The sequence below is a fragment of the Papaver somniferum genome, chromosome 3 (genome assembly GCF_003573695.1).
Source record: "Papaver somniferum cultivar HN1 chromosome 3, ASM357369v1, whole genome shotgun sequence".
NCBI classification, from domain to species: domain Eukaryota; kingdom Viridiplantae; phylum Streptophyta; class Magnoliopsida; order Ranunculales; family Papaveraceae; genus Papaver; species Papaver somniferum.
In genome coordinates this window covers 40,851,744-40,871,271 of record NC_039360.1, presented here as the reverse complement: position 1 = coordinate 40,871,271, position 19,528 = coordinate 40,851,744, and the positions used below count along the sequence as shown (strand labels likewise).

Genomic DNA, 19,528 nt, shown 5'->3' with positions numbered 1-19,528 from the left:
GGGACATTAGGCTGCTTGAGTCACTACATATTCTCCAAGCTAGTTTAGTGAGAAGTGCTAAATTCAGTTTCTCCAGATCTCTAAAAGCTAAACCACCTTGCTCCTTATCCTTGCAAACATTAATCCAAGCTATAGGGTTTGAACCTCTATTATTGTTGTAGCCCCAGAAAAACTGTATTTCAATTGTAGTGAGTTGCTGTATGAGATTGTTAGGAAGCTTGAAAGTTCCCATTTGATAGACAGGGAATGAGTTGAGAATATGTTTAATCATGGTTCCTCCACCTGCTTGTGAAAGAGAAGTACTTGATCAAGAGGAAAATCTGCTCTCAAAATTTTCTTTGATGGATTTAAATGATTCCTGTTTTGAGTGAAGAAGAATTAATGGTGATCCAAGGTACTTTTCCTTTGAGTTCATGCCTTTGACTCCAAGAATTTGAATCAGAGTATCATCAACTTCAGGTTTAGTCTTCTTGCTAAAATGAACTGCAGACCTGTCAAAATTAATTGTTTGACCTGTTTGAGAGTTGAAATTGTGAAGTAACTCTAGTAAGTTGTTAACTGAAGGAAGATTTGCTTGAGTAAAGATCAAGCAATCATCTGCAAATAGAAAATGATTAATGGCTGGGAAAAGAGCAGCTACTTTAATACCTTTGATGGAATTATCATGAAGAGCATTGGTGAGATGTCTAGAAAGATATTCCATAGATAAGATAAAAAGATAAGGTAAAAGTGGATCACCTTGTCTAATACCTCTTGTTGGAGTGAATTCTTCACAAGGAGAGCCATTAAGAAGGACTGATAATGAAGTAGTACTGATGCACTGATAAATCAACTCACATAAGTCATTAGAGAAGCCAAAACATTGAAGTACCTTAATTAAGAAAGACCATTCTAACCTGTCAAATGCTTTTGACATATCAAGCTTTAAAGCTAGCCATCCTATTTCTCCTTTCTTTTTTCTTCATGGAATGGATGATCTCTTGTGCAATTACTGTGTTGTTACTTATTAAATAATAATTAGGCGTTGTAACAATGTTGTACAGATGAGTTTATGAAAATTTAAGATGTCAGACTTCATTTTTATAACTATCTATGAGCAGACATTTCATCTTTCTAAGAAAACGATGTTAGGACTCTGATGACTAAGGAACATCATAAAGTAGGGTTTGAATGCTAACGTATTGTGTGATGCCTGCATCATCTAGTGACCAAGGAACATCAGATACTCAATAGAATATCAAGCCAATATGAAGATCATTTTAGAAATCTTCCCCTATGTATTGATTTCAACTCCAAAATCACACCTGCATTGTACGCCAACAAATTTTCTGAGCAATGTCTCAACCATGTATTAATCTAGCTGAATTTACGATGGATGAAGATTTGTCTCTTTGTCGAAACTACGTCGCTCTATATCCGGCTAGGGGTGCAGAACAACGTCAAAATGCGTAATAAGTATGAGTTATATCTATAGAATCTTTGATAACTTCTGCAATGATACCGACAACCCCAACAATCGCAATGCGTCTGGGTTGTTTTGCCGAATTGGAGATATAAAAGATGAAATTGGAGAATTCATAGCTTTGGTTCGACTAGTTGGTCATTATAGACTGAGGGGTGAGACAAATGATGATGTTGTATTGCAAGCTCTAAAGAAATGGTGAAGATGGAAAAAAAAAGAAATTTTAGTTTTGAAGCTCATTACGCAATCTTAAAGGATTTTTTGATATCTCGTTTTGGGTATTGAAAAGTACAAATACTGCTCGAGAAAAATTTATAATTAAGTCAGAATTTCATTTCTAGATAAATTAGTACTGATTACATGTAACGGTTACATTAACTAATATAATTTTAGCTTACAAATATTAAAAATTAAGGATAATTTTAGTTACTCGGCTCCACTCCAGCTCTTGTAATACGTCCCCCTTTGCATCAAACTTCCAAATCCACCATAAGTTCTTGTATTGAGACCCTTGAGCATTATCTCTTCCCCCACTTTGGTTTCCCAACCATGGACATGAAGGATCAACAGGAGACCCATCAAAGTTTAATGATCTTCTATAATCTTGATAACTTTTGGGACCTTCTTGTTGAACTTGACGAACTGGAGAACCTTGCACTAGAAGACATGGAGATCGTGGCACATCATGTACTTGTGTTTCAATAACTAAATCCCGGGAGGATGGAGTTATTGTACACTGAGAAAAATTAGGACTGAAGTTCAATGTATCCCCTAACGTGCGCAATTGTTGGACGTAAATACGTCTAGTTTCCATATCCCTTAACTCCATTTGATTCAATTGTTCAATCAATTTTTCTTGAGTTGCCGAAGTGCCTATATAAGAATTACGACGCTCGAGACCTTGCGACACAATCATAAAAATTTGACACTCTCCGGCAAGATTAAAAGTCTCAAGCTCCCAACTCAAAGCCGGCAAATCAGACCCAGCCGTGAGGAAGAAGATCTCGTTTGTCTTCAAGTCGAAGAAGATGAAGGTCCCACTGAAGGATAACTGTAGAAAGTTGGAATCACTGGTGGTGCATGTGTTGGAGCATCCAATTTCGGTAATGCTCTTCCTATTGCGACGAGATCCAGACCATAGATGTGTAAAACTTCCCTATTGTAACACTCTTGTACCATAAGTCATATTGATCTTCATCAAAAGGGGTGAATTTAGTCTCATACCTTTGCCATCCTCTTGCCTTTAGCTCTTAAGTATTTCTACCCATACACAATAGTTATTCTTGGAGGATTGAGTGGCACTCCCACTCTACCAACTAACTTTCTAGCACATCTCTCCCCAAAATAATAAACACCAATGTTACTGACAGGACTATACAACACCATGCGCTGCATTGAAAAGTTTTCTATCCTTCTGACCGTCTCAGTGTTGTATTCTTCAAAATCCTCATACGGCCTGCAAAAAACATTATATTTGTTCCTAATCGACATTTGGTCCCTCCACAAATGAATGTTATCCCGCTCATTGTTTTGTTGTCTTTGCTGCCAAGCATTTTCATTACTATCATTGGCCAAAATTTCGTCGTCTAGTCGAAAAGTCTTGGTACACCAATGTTGAAATATGCATACCACTAGTAAAATACATATAAAGAAAAGTAAACTATATTTAGTCTAAGGAATTTATAGCGTATTGTAGTTGCTAAATATTTGTGCACTGATATAAAACTAAAGAAATGGATTGGGGTATTTACCTCAAGGATGCCCAACAACCTTCAATGTTTGACCCCCACAACATGCGAGATCGAGATAAATGTATAATTCAACTAATCTAGCGGACCCCCAATCATAAGTGTAAGCCTTTTCCATATCTTGCAACGCCTCTAGCCACCCCACTTGAGTACTTGAGTTTGAGTTTGGGAAAAAACATGAACCGAGTATTCATAAAATAAATACCTTAGCAATTTTTGTATCTTTAGCAAGGTCATACCCTTCCATGCCAGGCTCGTTACCACCATGAAATTTGTTGACTATAAATGTGTCTGTAAACCGGAACTAGCAATTCCGCCACCGCTTAAAGCTAAATGATTTCGTTGTGTTGTTACTTGGAAGTACAATGAAAGTGCATATTTGTATCATTCTTCTGCTGACCAACTGTCTTGATTAAATGGAGGATCATCTCCCGCTCCAGAAGGTATCCCAAGTAGGAAATACAAATATAATGGTGTTATGCATAAAAATAAAAATTAGTTCATTTCATTTGTAATACTCGTATTAATTCCTTAACTATAAATCACAAGATTAAACACACCTATTTTGAAGTCATGAAAATGAAACGTATGTGTAGCATACCACCAACGCTCCATCAATATACTCACCAGTTTGGGCGAATTTTTATGCGCTTTGATATGGTACAAAGGAAATCGATCGACAATAATTTTAACACCACGAGGAAGTTGGTCATAAAATTTATGTAACTTCGTACCAACCACCTCTTGTTTTCTGTAGAGAACTATCCCGCTCAACCTTTATCGACAGATGACCTTCACTAATTGCCAATTCTGGACATGAGAGCAGCCGTGCATTGTTATCTTCCTCCAGATCTTGTCCTCTCCCCGTTAGAACTTCACTGTGTTTATTTTTAGGTGGTTTTCTATTTCTTTGTCGAATAAAATCTTGAGACCGAGGAGCCATGGTAATTAAATGGATGTTAAATATGTGTTTGGAAAACTGTATAAAAGATTGAAATTTTGTTGAAAAGATGTAAAGAAGATTGGATTTGAGTTGAAGAGATGTAGAGAAGATTGAATTTGAGTTGATATTATGTAGAGAAGAAAAAAATTTGTTGTGAGTAGAGAAGATTAAAGTTGAGTTGAATTTATAGGGAGTTGGAAATGTGACCGTTTTTTTGCAGTTGGAAATTTACTGTTGTTGAGCCACACTGAGCCGAGGCTCGTCTCAACTGGAACCGAGACTCGTCTCAATTGGAGAAGATCATCGGTTCAGTTGGAGCCGATTGCTTCAAAGTGCAACGGTCGAATTTGTTTGTCTCAAACCCCTTGTCCACTGCCCAAAATTAACTTTGACCATCCACCTGGCCTGCCAAACTGAGAAATTAGATGTGTCCCATTGGACTTGCTCTAAGGCTAAGTCCTATGGGTTAGATTGAGCTGCTAGATTGGCCAAAAAGTGTTGCAAGTCAAGAAAAAAGTGTGGGAAAAAAGTTAACACTACTTCTATCTACTTCTATCTCTTAGCAAGTGCTCGTAATTCAAGTAGCAGCGAGATTGAAACGCTGAATCATTCATCGCCCAAAAAGTGACTATAACGCTGAACCGTTCAGCGTTGGATACTTTTTAACTAAATGTTTATCATTGAGAGAGAGAAAGTGATGGAGAGAGAAGAAAAGATGGAAAGAAAAAAATATGTGGAAGAGTTAGATGGAGAGAGGAAGTGATGTAATTGGAGAGAGAGAGGAAAATATTTGAGAGAGAGAGGAAAAAATTGGAGAGAGAGGAAAAAAAGGTGGAGAGAGAGGTAATGATTAGAGCCTCTCCAATGGAATGTGTGTGAAGGAAAAAGTCCTAATCCACGTAGGATCCACAACAATATTTATAAAAAATCATCTCCAATCGATTGATGTGAAGATGATGTGGCAAAAAAAAGAGTTAGACATCCTCTAAGTGAACCTCTAGTTTTAAACATTCACTTAGAGGATGTGTTCATATCCTAGTCACACTTATATTAATTAAAAACCATTGAAAAATAAAAATGGAAAGGATTTTAACCAATTACATGCCTACAAATAAGTAAACAAATAATAAAAAACTTTAAGAATTAGAGATAAAAAATTATTTTTCCTAATATTTAGGATTTTATGTTCAAAGGATGTCTTAGAAGTGACGCCACATATGAAATATTTACATTCACCGCTGGAGAAGCTCTTAGTTTTTAGAAAAATAAAATTGTGTGGCGTTGTTTGGTTCAGCGATCAACGCTGTTCTATTAAACGTTTCACTGTTAGATTAGCAATATCATAGGACTTAGAAGGTTGCCCAGGTTAACGTGGATGGCCAATCTAGTTGCTAGATATCTAGCCCATATGACTTAGCCTAATACCCACCTGTCTCAACTTCACATATTTAGATTTCTAATACCCACTGTTCCAATTTCACATGATTGCTAAAGGAGATTACCATGAATATGAGGGGTACCGTTAGAGTAATCCGATGGTCCGGATCAACTTCATCTCTTTTGTCTCATATGAAACGATACTCACTGCTAAATCCGGGTGATCCGTCCTTTCGACAATCATGCAATTTCACAGTAAAAAATGGAAAAAATAAATAAAATCAAGGCACCAAAAACAATGTGTATACGGAGTGTAAGAAATGAAAAGGCTGTATCCCGAATATAAGGTGCTATTTACCCCGTTTTATCCAGTATATGAGGCGCCAATGCGCCATTTCTTTCTTTCTCCTCTTTCTCCTCCACTAGTCCACCGATTTGATTGTGAAAACACTCTAGCAGGTAAATATCTCCACTCCTACTATTTCATCCTCTTACACTTTGTATACACCATCATGTCCACCATCAAAATCTGCACATCATCATCAGAACTACATGAATCTCAACATAAAAAATCAAATCTTTTGTTTATCAATTCATTTCCTAGTTGTTGTGTTCATCAAAAAATCAGTTATGTTAAACAATTTAGGGTTTGTAGATTATCCTCAACAGACTCAATTGATACTACTATTGATATGAATGATGAGATTATTAGAAAGAAAGAAAGAAGAAATCTGTGGATGAGATATCGTGGTGTAAAGAAATTGGATGAGAAACATGTTTTAAGAGATGAGAAAAAAAAACCCTCTTTTGTATATAAATATAATAATGGGGTTATTGATGATGCTTTAGAATCTTCTGTTGATAATGTTTCGATGGATTCGACTGTGGGGCATTGTAATTCTATTTTGAAACAGCTTGAATGTTGTAATGATGATAAAGCTTTGAGCTTTTTTGAATGGATGAGAATTAATGGGAAGTTGAAAGATAATGTTGTGGCATATAATGTAGCACTTAAGGTATTGGGAAGGAAGGAGGATTGGATGGCGGCGGAGGGGTTGCTTCAACAAGTGATTAGCGATTCAGGGAGCCCACTTAGTTTTCAGGTTTTTAATACACTGATATATGCTTGTTTTAGGAAGGGGTATGGGGATTTGGCAACAAAATGGTTCCGCTTGATGTTGGAAAACGGGGTTCAGCCGAATGTTGCTACATTTGGTATGTTGATGAGTCTTTATCAGAAGAGTGCTAATGTGGCTGATGCAGAATTTGCATTTGAGAAAATGAGGGGATTTAAATTGCAATGTCAATCGGCTTACTCGGCTATGATTACTATATATACCCGTCTCGGGTTATATGATAAATCAGAAGAGATAATTGGGTTTATAAAAGAAGATAGGGTGGTTCCGAATTTGGAGAATTGGTTGGTTCAGCTGAATGCTTATAGCCAACAGGGAAAGTTAGTGGAGGCTGAAGGGGTATTGAAGGAAATGAGAGAAGCTGGGACTTCACCAAATATTGTTGCATATAATACATTGATCACTGGTTATGGCAGAGTTTCGAATATGGATGCTGCACAACTTCTATTTCATAACCTCGCAAATGTTGGATTGGAAGCTGATGAGACAAGTTACCGGTCTATGGTTGAAGGTTGGGGTAGAGCAAACAATTATAAGGAGACAAAGTGGTACTATGAAAAACTTAAAGAAGCAGGTTTCAAGCCTAACTCCTCGAATTTTTTTACTATTATAAACTTGCAAGTAAGGAATAAGGATGACGAGGGGGTCATAGCGACTCTCAATGATATGAGGAGGATGGGGTGCCAATATTCTTCGATCATTAGTAGTGTTGTGCAGGCTTATGAGAAGGTTCGAAGGGTAAACAAAGTGCCGCTAGTTTTGAGAGGTTCTTTCTATAGTCATGTTTTGGTCGATCCAACTTCCTGTTCAATTTTAGTCATGGCGTATGTGAAACATCAGTTAGTTGATGATGTTTTGCAAATTCTAAAGGAAAAGAAATGGAAGGATAACATATTCGAGGACAACTTGTACCATTTGTTAATTTGCTCCTGCAAAGAGTCTGATCATCGCGAGGATGCAGTAAGAATATTTACTCAGATGCCCACATTTGAGGGAGACCCTAATTTGCACATAGCTTGCACAATGATAGACATCTATGGTTTCATGGGTCGATTTAATGAAGCAAAGGACCTTTATTTGAAGCTGAAATCGTCGGGTATTGCTTTGGATATGGTTACATATAGCGTTGTTGTGAGAATGTATGTCAAATCTGGATCACTAAAAGAAGCTTCTTTGGTTTTATATGACATGGAGAAGCAGAAGGAGATTGTTCCAGATGTTTTTCTGTTCCGTGATATGCTTCGGATTTATCAACAGTGTCGTATGCAGCAAAAATTGGAAGAAATATATTACCAGATTTTGAAAAGCGGTATTGCATGGGATCAAGAAATGTACAACTGTGTTATAAATTGCTGCTCGCGTGCCTTACCTGTGGATGAGCTTTCTAGGGTTTTCGATGAGATGCTTCAACGTGGTTATGCGCCGAACACTATAACTGTTAATGTTATGCTTGATATGTATGGAAAAGCAAGGCTCTTCAAGAAGGCTAAGAAAGTATTTTGGATGGCCAGAAAACGGGGCCTAACTGACGTGATCTCCTACAACACTATTATAGCTGCTTATGGTCGAAACAAAGACTTAAAGAATATGAAAACTACTGTTAAAAAAATGGAATTTCATGGGTTTTCGGTTTCCCTTGAGGCTTACAACTGTATGTTAGATGCTTATGGGAAAGAAGGCGAAATGGAAAAATTTAGAGATGTGCTGCGGAGGTTGAAAGAATCAAGTGTTGTCTCGGACCATTATACGTACAATATACTAATCAATATCTATGGAGAGAAAGGGTGGATTGAAGAAGTTGCAGAGGTGCTGGAAGAACTTCAAAAATGTGGGTTAGGACCTGATTTGTGCGGTTACAATACATTAATAAAAGCATATGGACTTGCAGGAATGGTTGAAAAGGCAGTTGCTTTGGTAAAGGAAATGAGGGACAGCGGAATTGAGCCAGATCAAATAACCTACTCTAATCTGATTGCTGCTCTTCAGAAGAATGATAATTTCCTCGAGGCTGTTAAATGGTCCTTGTGGATGAAACAGACAACCATGGAGACTTCAAGATGCTGATTTTCATTCTCGGGTAACTCGGTGTACCTCTGCACTTGTTTCATATTTGATTCAATCACAAACAAGCTGCAGAACTCTCAAATAAATCATCTATTTCTGTGCTTCCCTTGAACTAATTTCCCCTCCTAAGATAGTGTGACTGGTAATAACGGTATAGCAGACTACCTGCTGCTCATAATTCTGCATCACTGAATTGTATGTAGTAAATAGTTGTAATATACAATTGTTCATAACCTCATGAGTTAAAATAGATTCCTCTATAGAAGTCATTTTCTAACTTGGTATATTCTTGTACATTCATTTTCGGATTGATGTAGCAGCCGGGCAGGGTGCACCTCTTTTTTGCATTGTCTGAAGTTCTAAATAATACTATTGGCTTCTTATTGTCTAGAAAATGGCTGTAAGGTATGACCTACCTCGCTTGTATTTTAGGTTCAACCACAGATAATTGCTCTACATCTATTTCTTTTATTCTGTTTCCACATTTTTCTGAAATGTGAATTGTATAGGGAGAATCTATTAGTTTATTGAAGCTCGTTTAAATCATATAATATACTAGAAATGAAAATATAAATATTTTATGATTTTATTGTTATTGGGAGTTGTTAAAGTTTTTTGAGTTTATAAGTTAAACAATAGTTTGATCAGTTTCCAAGTAAAATTGCAATAAAATTCTATAGTATTAAGTAACTGATAGTATCAGATTTGTTTGAGAGAGAGAGAGAGAGAGAGAGAGAGAGAGCAGTTGAATTGATGAACAATGAGTAAAAACAGGCTTCTTGTCTTAATCTGTGAACCCTTTCAATGGATTCAAATGCTTTGTAAAGAACTAAACACAAGTTTTGTTTTAGGAGTAGTTACAGTTTACGGTTTCAACCAAGGTTTTTCAGGATCATTATTTAGAGTAGTTTCAGATTATTATTGGAAAGATGTTCAGAAGATTCAACCATCAACTGTTCAATTGTATGTAGGGTTCTATTACATCCCATGGATTATGAAACCAGTATGGGGACTGTTGACAGATATTTTTACAGTCAACGGTTATCATCGGCGACCTTATTTCGTCATATCTGGTATTTTAGGTGTTGTATCGGCCTTGAGTGTTGCTTTGGTTAATGTTCAATTCATGCCAGCTTTTATGGCTTTGATTTGTCTTATTGGGGTCACGGCGAGCATGGCAATTGCCGATGTTACGATCGATGCTTGTATTGCTAAAAATAGTATTCAAATGCCATCGTTGGCATCCGATATGCAGAGTCTTTGTGGGTTTTGCACCTCTGTTGGTGCCTTGATTGGGTTTTCTTCTAGTGGTATGTTTGTTCACCAATTAGGAGCTAAGGTACTTGACTAACTTCACATTTACAAACTCTAATTTTCTTTCAATTTGGGTTATTTAGGGTGTATTTGGTTTGTGTTGCTGCAGTTCATGTTTTGACAGTAGGTTTAATTTAGGAATGTAGCTGTCATGTGATCAGAAAATGCGAATCAAACACAACCTCATAACTGTCTTTTCTGCTTTTATTGAATTTGAATGAGTTGTGAATTACAGGGAGCTTTGGGTTTATTAGCACTTGCACCTATATTGTTGATAATGTTAGGGTTTTTCATTTATGAGTCGAGGAGCAACAGGCCTTCTAATCAGAAGGTAAGAATTCCAAGTGATTTTTTTTTACAGCAATCTATGTTATTAAGTGTAAATGATCTTTACTCTGACGTCCAACTTGCCTTAAGAACACAGGCAACAACAGAGAAAGTGGCGGGAGCAATGAATGGGATGTACAAAACCATAAAGTACCCTCAAGTTTGGAAGCCTTCACTTTATATGTATCTATCATTGGCTCTGAGTATAAGCACCCATGAAGGGCAATTCTATTGGTACACTGACCCTAAAGCTGGGCCTGCATTTTCTCAGGTACATCGTTGCGTACTCTCCTGCTTCAATAGTATCACTCTTGATAAGCACAGATTTAGATTTCTTATTGGTGTAATATCGTGCATTGCCTAGACAAGTAGTTACCTCAAGGTCCATCTTGCACACACATGTTGCGAAAGCCTTTGAATAGTTGAGCTGTGTTCTGGTCACTGTTCTAAAGCAGTACCCTGTACTGTGGGCTTACATTAACTAAAGTAGGACAGTATTGGTACTCCGTACACTTAAGGCATGGATTGGTACTTGCATGCTAGTACATAACTGCAAAGTGAATGCTCAAAAGAGTCAAAACTTATATGACGTAGTAATTTCTATTTGTAATATTAACTTATCTTTATACAAAGGTAAACAGAAAGAATGAATGAATGATATGTAGGGGTCGATGTTTTTTAGTCTGAATTTTGTTTCATGTTATATCGATGCAGGAATTTGTTGGGATGATCTATGCAATTGGTGCAGTAGCTTCCATCGCTGGGGTTCTAATCTACCACAAACTGTTAAAAGACTACTACTCCTTCAGGAAGTTACTCTTTTTCGCACAACTTCTCTATGGCTTCTCAGGAATGCTTGATCTAACTTTTGTACTACGTTGGAATCTGAAACTAGGGATTCCTGATTACTTCTTTGTAATCTTCGAAGAATGTGTTTCGAGGATTGTTAATAGATTAAGATGGATGCCCATGATTGTGCTTAGCACTAAGCTATGTCCTTTGGGAATTGAAGGTACGTTTTTTGCTCTGCTGATGTGCATCGACAGTTTGGGTCAACTTTCTTCAAAATGGTCTGGTGGATTAGTTCTTCATCTGTTTCATGTTACAAGAAGTGATTTTACTAATTTATGGTTAGTGATGGTCATAAAGAACGCTTTGAGGTTTTCTACTTTGGCATTGATTTTTCTTGTCCCTAAAGCGGATCAATATGAAGTTTTGGTTCCCCCAGACTTGTTAAAGGGCGAGAACTTAATGAACACAGCAGGAGAGGAAGAAGAAACAATACAACTTGTAGCAATGAATGAGAAAATAGAAGCAGTTGAAGGGTCTAGCTTAAGAGAAAGATAGTTCACAGAAATTCGCCATCATAATCATGGAGACTTCAAGACGCAGATTTTTGTTTCTCGGGCAACTCTGGTGGTGCACCTCTACTCCCTCTTCATGATTGATTTTTCTATGACAAATAAGTTGCTGAATTCTCAAATACATCATATGTTTTTCTGCTTCTGTTGAATTCATTTCCTTCCGGAGAAAGTGACTGGTAATAATGTTATAACAGATTAACTGCAGTTTGTAATTCTGCGTCACTGAATTGTACGTAGAAATAACTGTAAATTACAATTCTTCACAACTACATGAGTCAAAATAAGTAACATGTTATAGGGGCGGCATGGTTTATTAGAGGGGCGGCAGTGTGATAGGAATGTCCCTTTAGTTGGTTAGGGGATGTCCTATAGGGGTTGTAAATTAACTAGATTACCCTCCCCATTTTAACCTAAATCAAAGCTAAATTGAAAATTTGTTTTCTTTCTTCTTCTCTTCTCCTCCTCCCATCAATCGTAACCTCCATTAAAATTCAAAATTTCACCATCTTCGATTACTCGATGATTCAAAAATTAATCAAGTGTAGTGTAATGACTTATATGAGGTATGTTTTGAAAATCCCGTTACGATTTGGTTTATTTTGTTCGATTTAATTTCTATCAAAAACTAGGGTTTTAGATGAAAAGTGAAATTGAAATTTCTGGGTTTATGTGAGTGACGGTTGATTTTAACTCTATTACGAACCGTAACTGGATATTTTGATGTTGTTAACGTAATAGTTCAATTACCAAACGTATGTTCTTATATCTGAGAATTTTCTTCAGATACGGTTGGTAACCATTTTAGTTTACGAACCGTAACTCAGTTGCGGTTGGTATCGAGCATTTGGTTACCAACCGTAACTGGTTTTACGATGGGGTTTTCTTCAAATTTAACCAGTTACGGTTGGTAGTTCATCTATTACGAACCGTAACTTCGATTTACGGTTGGTTATGAGCAAAATTCCAACCGTAATTAGCTCTGAAAATGTAAAAAAAATGATTTTTTTACGTATTTTAGATAACTTTGAGCAACAAAAAGCTAGTTGGGACTAATTTAGAAGTATACCCGATCATTTTCAGGTCCTGGTTCTTCATTTTGTTGGTTAATTTCTTCAATTGATTGAGATTGACCTTCTCCTCTAAACTTTTTTTTAACTCTAAAATCTTGATTTTGGTTTTGATTTTGAGTTAATATAAGTGAAATTAATCATTAACACTAAACTTGATTATCATCATTAAACTAGGTTATCAATTATGAGGGTTAATTTGTTATTTTCAGTATTTTTTTTATAAGGGACACCTTGAATGATCATGTAATGACCCTTTTTATCCTATTAGAATGCGGCCCCTCTAATAAACCATGCCGCCCCTATAACAGGTTACCAAAATAATCCATGTCGGCTTGATGTTCTATCCGACTTGGGACGGAATAATTTTTTATTTAAATAAATGCTACCAACTACAATAAGATTTATTTTGACCCATAAAAACTTGCAAATCTTAGATATTTATCGAAGTAATAATTTTAGATATATTAAGATTTATACCTAGATTTCATTTACCTAAATATCGTCTTAGAAGTTTTTTCTCGAGAGAAAAAAAAAACGGAAAATGGGTCATTTGTCCAAATATTTTTAAAACACGGTTCTAATAGACGAATAAATTAGTATGGGTGAAATGGACACAAAAAAAATAACAAGAATGAAACTGGATTCATTCTGGCTTAAACTTAAAAAATAGCGAGGATGAAACTGGATGCATCCTGTGGAAATTAAAAATAAGAAAAAGTATTTGAAAATGGACAGGATAAAACTGTTTACATCCTGACCATTTTTACATTTTTTTCCATTTAAATAGTATCAAAATCTAAATGTCTTTTTCACCCATAAATTATTGATTTTGATCTTTTTAACCAATTTTGTGAAAAATAAATAAATTAAAGGAAGTTGTTACACTTGAGTTAGTCAAGAAGATTCGGATAAATTTGGATAGAAAATCAAAGATTATCGCGTTCCCTTCCCTCAATTCCGGCCACTCTCTCTTAAATCCCAACTTTTTTTTGGTTACGAAACCTTAATCTTCACTTTTTCTCTCCCTTTCTTGCCAAAACCTCTCTATGAAACTCGATATATTACATTAAATCATCCTTTTTCCTATGGAGATTTTGTTATTGGTATAAACACGTGTTCGTAAACCAAAAGATTTTGTACCGCCTTTACCAAAGAAAAGTAAAAGGATTCATAAAACTGAAAGTTTCACTTACATCTTCGATTTTACTGGTTGTTTCAAGGTTTGAAAACACCAAAACGGCCGTTATAACGGTCACACCCATATACCGTGGCCGTGAGGGTCCCCGAACCCCGTGTCTATATAAAACCGATAAATAGGAAATAACGACAGTTTTTTAGGACAGTTTTTCCGTTTTCACACACGTTATAACTGTTTTTCTAAAATTGAATTTTACGTTTGTTGCTTCTAAATAATATTTTAAAGTAAGTTTTTTAGACCATTTTTTCCGTTTTCACGCCAGTTATAAACTTATAATCGTTTTTATAGAAAAAAGAATTTAAAAATATTTTTTTTACAATTTTTTTATTTTTTAAATTAAAAATTAAAAAACTACAATAAATTTTTTGAAAATAAAAGAATAAAATAACAATTTATAAAAAATGTCGTAACAACGTTATTAGACCTGTTATAACCGTTTTCACGCACGTTATAACCGTTAGATAGGGATTTCAGATCATAGTTCTTTTTTATTTTCTATTTAACTGTTATAACGCCCGTTATTTTAAAATAACATATAAAAAACGCGTTTTTTTCCTAAACAACATGTTTTTTGCCCGAAACGTGTTCACATCCGACAAAGCGCGGTATAACGGTCACACCCAGTGGCCGTGACCTGATGCGCGACCCGTTTTTCAAACCTTGGGTTGTTTTACTTTTCTTTCTTCCTAGTGGTATAAAAGTTTTCGGTTTCCGACCATGTTTTTTTTTATGAGTAACAGTAATCTCCAAAAAAAATGGTGATTAGTGTTATATTGAGTTCCAAATAGAGGTATGTATTTACCTTTAAAGACTCATCAACACTCTTATGAACATGTCCTTTATATGAGGGAACATATAGGAAACTCCCTCTTTTGATTTTGAATCTCTGGTTTGTATTCTCTTCTTCTTGTCTAATATGAAAAGGACCAACCTCAGAAGAGACTTGAAGTAACACGTTTTAAGCGTGATTATGAATATATTCACTACACCTATACTTAGCTCGAGTCAGACAGATGTTTCACAAATGCAAACGCGTCTGAGTGGTTATCTATCTTACACATGTATTGACTATTCAATCTAGGTTTTGACTTATTGATTGCCGTTGACCGGTGGGTTTTGGCCGTTTTTAGATAGGAAAGTTTTGGAGGCTTTGGGTGTTCAAATCCAAGCCTCGTTGTTGGGTCGAGCTGAGGGCATTTTGGAATCTGATCTTTTGCACACTTGACATTTTGGAACATGTGGTTTTGGACCTTTGGTAGAACACTGATGGGAGAGCAGAACCAATTTCTTCATTCATCTTTCAGATTTCTACTTCTGTTAATCGATCTTTTCAATTTTTAGATTCCTTTCTTCATTGATTGCTTTATAGTCTTCTTACTCTATGCTCTTCTAGTTTCTTTTATTGGATTTACAGTTTTCCGATCAATTTTATAAAACCTAATTCTCGATTTTGCAATCGGTCTGTCTTTTTAATCTCATCAAATCAGTGATTTTTTAATCAATTATTTTAATCTGTCAGTTTCATTATGGAAAAAACTATAATTATCCTTATTATCAGTTGTTTATTCGTATCTCTGTTTTGCAGGGAAAGATTGGTAGGAGCTAATGCTCGGTTGAGACCATGTTAGGTCAGTATCTCGGTTGAGAGAAAGGTGGAGAAGCTACAGTGTTACTGGTTCGTTTCTTCATTAGGCGGTGGAATTTCCCCATTTGCAAGTAAGGATAATAATTTTATAATTAGACACTATCTTTGGGAGAAGACAAATATAATCACTACATTGATACCATTATGTCAGCAAGATATTGTGTATACAACGGTAGAAGATTTTGATAGGAACTTTTCTCATGTCAGCCTTTTTCAATATGTGCAACATTGGAAATATCGGTTTGCAACAAATGGAAAAAAATTTCAGAACAACTATAGCACTATTAGCATGCAAAAACTATTTTTTATATAAAGAAGCAAACTGCATTACATTATTAAGGTTTATAAAAGCAACCATCACAATCTTCTCTACCATCTCTGCTCTTCTAAAACACAAAATAGTTTCCATTATTGTTTTTTTTCAGCTACTAGGAAACATGTATGATATTCCCACAAACAATTACATAGCTCATCTCACTAGAATCATAGAAGATCAAGAGAATCCCTTAACTTCCTCAATCAAATCCTACCTTGAATTTCTTCGCTTTGCTACTAGGCAGATACAACAGAGAAAATTTCCAAGACTAGTTGTCAAATTATTCAAGGAAATAAAACAAGGAGATGATCCAAGAGGTCTAAGAGTAGGAGAACTGGCTTATGCTTTGAACATGGCATGGACTCCATCTGGAAAGATCATTATCAAAAAAACTGATGATCCTAGAGTGTTCATAATTAGATTTTCTAATGCTGGTGACTATGCTGCTGCAATATATTTTATACCAAATAGGGTGCATGGAAAACTTCTTACTATGAGACACTGGGGTGGAGATACAAGAATTGAAGATATTGACTTTAATGCTCAACATTACTGGATCAAATTTACTTTGAGAGGTGATTTAGTAGCAAAAGGGTTTGTAGCAGAATTGGTGGCTGAAAAAGTTGGTAGAGTCCTAAATCTCAGGGGGCCAAGTGAAGAAAGAGAGTGCAAAGCTCATGTTCTAGTTGATATAACTAAAGTGCTAGTTCATCAAATCAAGATTATTATAATTGAAGGCACTGATAGAGAAACAGTAAGGATGGAAATTTTCTTTATGGAAATCCCTCATGGAACATGCAGAGACTGCTGGCATGTTGATGCTGAACATTCAGAGGATAAGTGTAGAGCTAGATACTTGGATTATCAAAGAAACTTTCCTAAAATTTTCATCTATGAAGAAGGTGAAGGTGAAGATTTTCCAGTCAACCAACAAGAGAATATCCAGAATAATGAGAGAATTAATCTCATCACTGATGCTGTAGCAGGCCTGAGGATTTATGAAAGTGAGATAGACAGAGTGGATTACCTAAACAGAGGAACCAAAAGAAGAATAATGGATATTGAGGAATCTACTGGGGAAAGTAGTAAAGGAGTAGCAATGACTTACATGCAATAAAAAGACAAAGCTAAAGAAGTTGGTATTATTGGAGATGAAAGGTCATCAATCATTGCTGATGATTTTAATACAACTATTAAAGGAAAAGCAATTACTGCTGATGATCTAAAGGCAGCTCTAAAAGGTAAGGCAGTTAAAAGCAGTTTCAAAGATGAAAGGCAAAAGAAAAAGGAATATGATTGGTTCAGACTCCTGAATAACTATTTTATATTGGGAAGAGGAACTGGTATTGTAATAAATGATGAGGGAGACAAAAAAGAAGATGAGCTTAATGCTGCTTGTGTGGAAATTGAGGGGGATAATAGTTCTATTCCAATAGTTGTGGCAGAAGAAGTTCTACAAGAGGAGGAAGGTGAACACATGCAGCAAATGGGTGAAATAAATGTCAACAACTCTAAAACATCTGGATAGTATGGTGAAAGAAATGAAGAAGCTGAATGTAGTAAGAAAGCACAAGACATTAATTGGGTTGTCTTTCTCCCAGAAAGCAGAGAGCAAGATACTGATACTGGCATGGAAAAAACTGAACATGGCTCTGAACATCTTTCCTCAGCTGAAACTATAGAGGTAATTTTAAAACCTATTTTTTTATACTTCTGCATGAAAATCCATATTCTTTACATGTTTGGTACTTTTCTTTCTCTTAGCATATGTGATATAAATATTTACGTCGCAGAATTTTTTAACTACTCTATATATATTCTCAAACTCAAATCTCTTTTTAAAAATGAAAAAAACATAACTTTCATATATTCTTTGCCTGAAAATATTTTCTGGATACATATGAACATTAAAAGTACTCTTTACAGAAATAATAAGGTGGTAACTAATGGTGATAATATGATCTGCATTGCTCATGGAATTTTTTCTCTCCTTGACATAATTCATAATTTTTATAAAAGAATGGTACATTGGCAGTCTAATATATATGTTTCTTTACTTCAAATATATGGCAAAATGAAAAACATTGTCTGCACTGACTGCATGTTTTGGAGCAATAAATATTTAGTTATTTTCCATTGGAACTTATATGCAACCTTATTTCCTCTACAATACAACTTACTAGTTAGATATGTCATGGCTGGAGAAGATGTCAAAGGTCATGAGTTTAAAGTTCTTTCATGGAATCTTCAAGGCATTAGATCTAAACTAAAACAGGACCATCTTAATCACTTAAATAAATCTAATGATCTTGATGTGATTTTTCTATCTGAAACAAAAGTTTGAATGTCTTCTGTTGAGCAAATTTTTAGAAAAATGAAGCTTAAAGATTGATTTATAATACCATCCATAGGTAGATTAGGAGGTTTTGCCATTGCTAAGGGATATCAGCTAGGTTGCTATCTTTTAAAAATAACGTGTTTCATTTTCAGTTAATTAAAGACAACATTAGTATGAACATGTCATTTATATATGGAGCTATAGATAATCATATTAGGACTGAACAATGGGATTTTTTAAGCAGTATTAGTGAAATAGATATACTTTGGGCTATTATAGGAGACATGAACTTCATAATGCACAAAGATGAAAAAGAGGGAGGTAATAATCCTTCTACTAGAGGTTTTGCGTATGTTTTTCACTGTATTCAAGCACCGGGTTTGGTTGATTTAAATTTCACTGGTCTTCCTTTCACATGGACAAACATGCGCATAGGAAATCAAAACATTCAAGAAATAATAGATAGAGTTTTTGTTAATCATAAATGGTTAGAATACTTTCCAAACTCTAGAAATAATCACCTTACAAGAGTAGCCTCAGATCATGTGCCTATTCTTTTAGAAACAATTCCACCAAGAGAGAAAATATCTAGACCTTACAGATACATGAGATGCTGGTCTGAGCATAAAAACTATAATGATATTATAAGTGGTTCAATTAATAAGAGCAAAAGTAAACAGAAAAATCCGTTAGGGATGCTTAAACATGTTGAATATGATCTCAGAATTTGGAATAAGAAGGATTTTGGTAACATTTTTAGGAATATATCCACTATTCTCACTACAATTGAAGAAGAAAATCGAAAACCATACAGTTTGGAGACAAAATGTAAAATAGAACAACTTCAGAATGATCTTAGCTCATGGTATGAAATAGAAAAAATCTACTGGAGTCAACATGTCAAGGATAAATGGATTAAGGAAAATGACAATAATACTAGATTTTTTTACCAAAATGCGTCTGAAAAAATAGAATTAATAGTATACACACTCTTAGAGATAGTACATGTGTTTGGATAGAGGGGCAGAGTCAGTTAAGTTCTATGTTAACTAAACATTTTAGTAATGTGGCAAAGACAAGTGGAATGGATATTGATCCCGTTTTCGAAGAAATTTTAAAACCAGTTATTGAAGCAACTGATAATGAAAAACTTAGTAAAATACCATGTGAAGAAGAAATAAAAGAAGATCTTTTTATGATGAATGCTTGGGGGGCTCCTGGTCCAG

The 19,528-nt window shown here is 35.3% G+C and overlaps 2 protein-coding genes across 3 annotated transcripts; both read left to right on the top strand.

The window, feature by feature from the left end:
* The first annotated feature begins 5,945 nt into the window (after positions 1-5,945).
* LOC113355962 (pentatricopeptide repeat-containing protein At4g30825, chloroplastic-like) lies at positions 5,946-10,372 on the top strand. 2 transcript variants are annotated; one of them, XR_003362684.1, is made up of 3 exons: positions 5,946-8,743; positions 9,048-9,135; positions 10,280-10,316. XR_003362684.1 is itself a non-coding variant. In XM_026598950.1 (2 exons), the coding sequence occupies exon 1, from the start codon at positions 6,043-6,045 to the stop codon at positions 8,728-8,730; it is 2,688 nt and encodes an 895-aa protein (XP_026454735.1). In that variant the 5' UTR covers positions 5,946-6,042; the 3' UTR covers positions 8,731-8,743; positions 10,280-10,372. The 2 variants fall into 2 exon arrangements, 1 of the variants encoding a protein (XP_026454735.1); XM_026598950.1 differs by lacking the exon at positions 9,048-9,135 and having other exon boundaries at positions 10,280-10,372.
* LOC113355963 (probable folate-biopterin transporter 6) lies at positions 9,162-11,877 on the top strand. The gene is made up of 4 exons (XM_026598951.1): positions 9,162-10,069; positions 10,280-10,375; positions 10,469-10,642; positions 11,086-11,877. The coding sequence occupies exons 1-4, from the start codon at positions 9,491-9,493 to the stop codon at positions 11,716-11,718; spliced, it is 1,482 nt and encodes a 493-aa protein (XP_026454736.1). The 5' UTR covers positions 9,162-9,490; the 3' UTR covers positions 11,719-11,877.
* Positions 11,878-19,528: the final 7,651 nt, after the last annotated feature.

Excerpts from the sequence above, each read along its gene's own strand:
- LOC113355962 (XM_026598950.1), top strand. The coding sequence starts at position 6,043 with ATGTCCACCATCAAAATCTGCACATCATCATCAGAACTACATGAATCT.
- LOC113355963 (XM_026598951.1), top strand. The coding sequence starts at position 9,491 with ATGAGTAAAAACAGGCTTCTTGTCTTAATCTGTGAACCCTTTCAATGG. Across the intron at positions 10,070-10,279 it reads TTCACCAATTAGGAGCTAAG|GGAGCTTTGGGTTTATTAGC; the intron begins GTACTTGACTAA and ends TGTGAATTACAG. Across the intron at positions 10,376-10,468 it reads ACAGGCCTTCTAATCAGAAG|GCAACAACAGAGAAAGTGGC; the intron begins GTAAGAATTCCA and ends TTAAGAACACAG.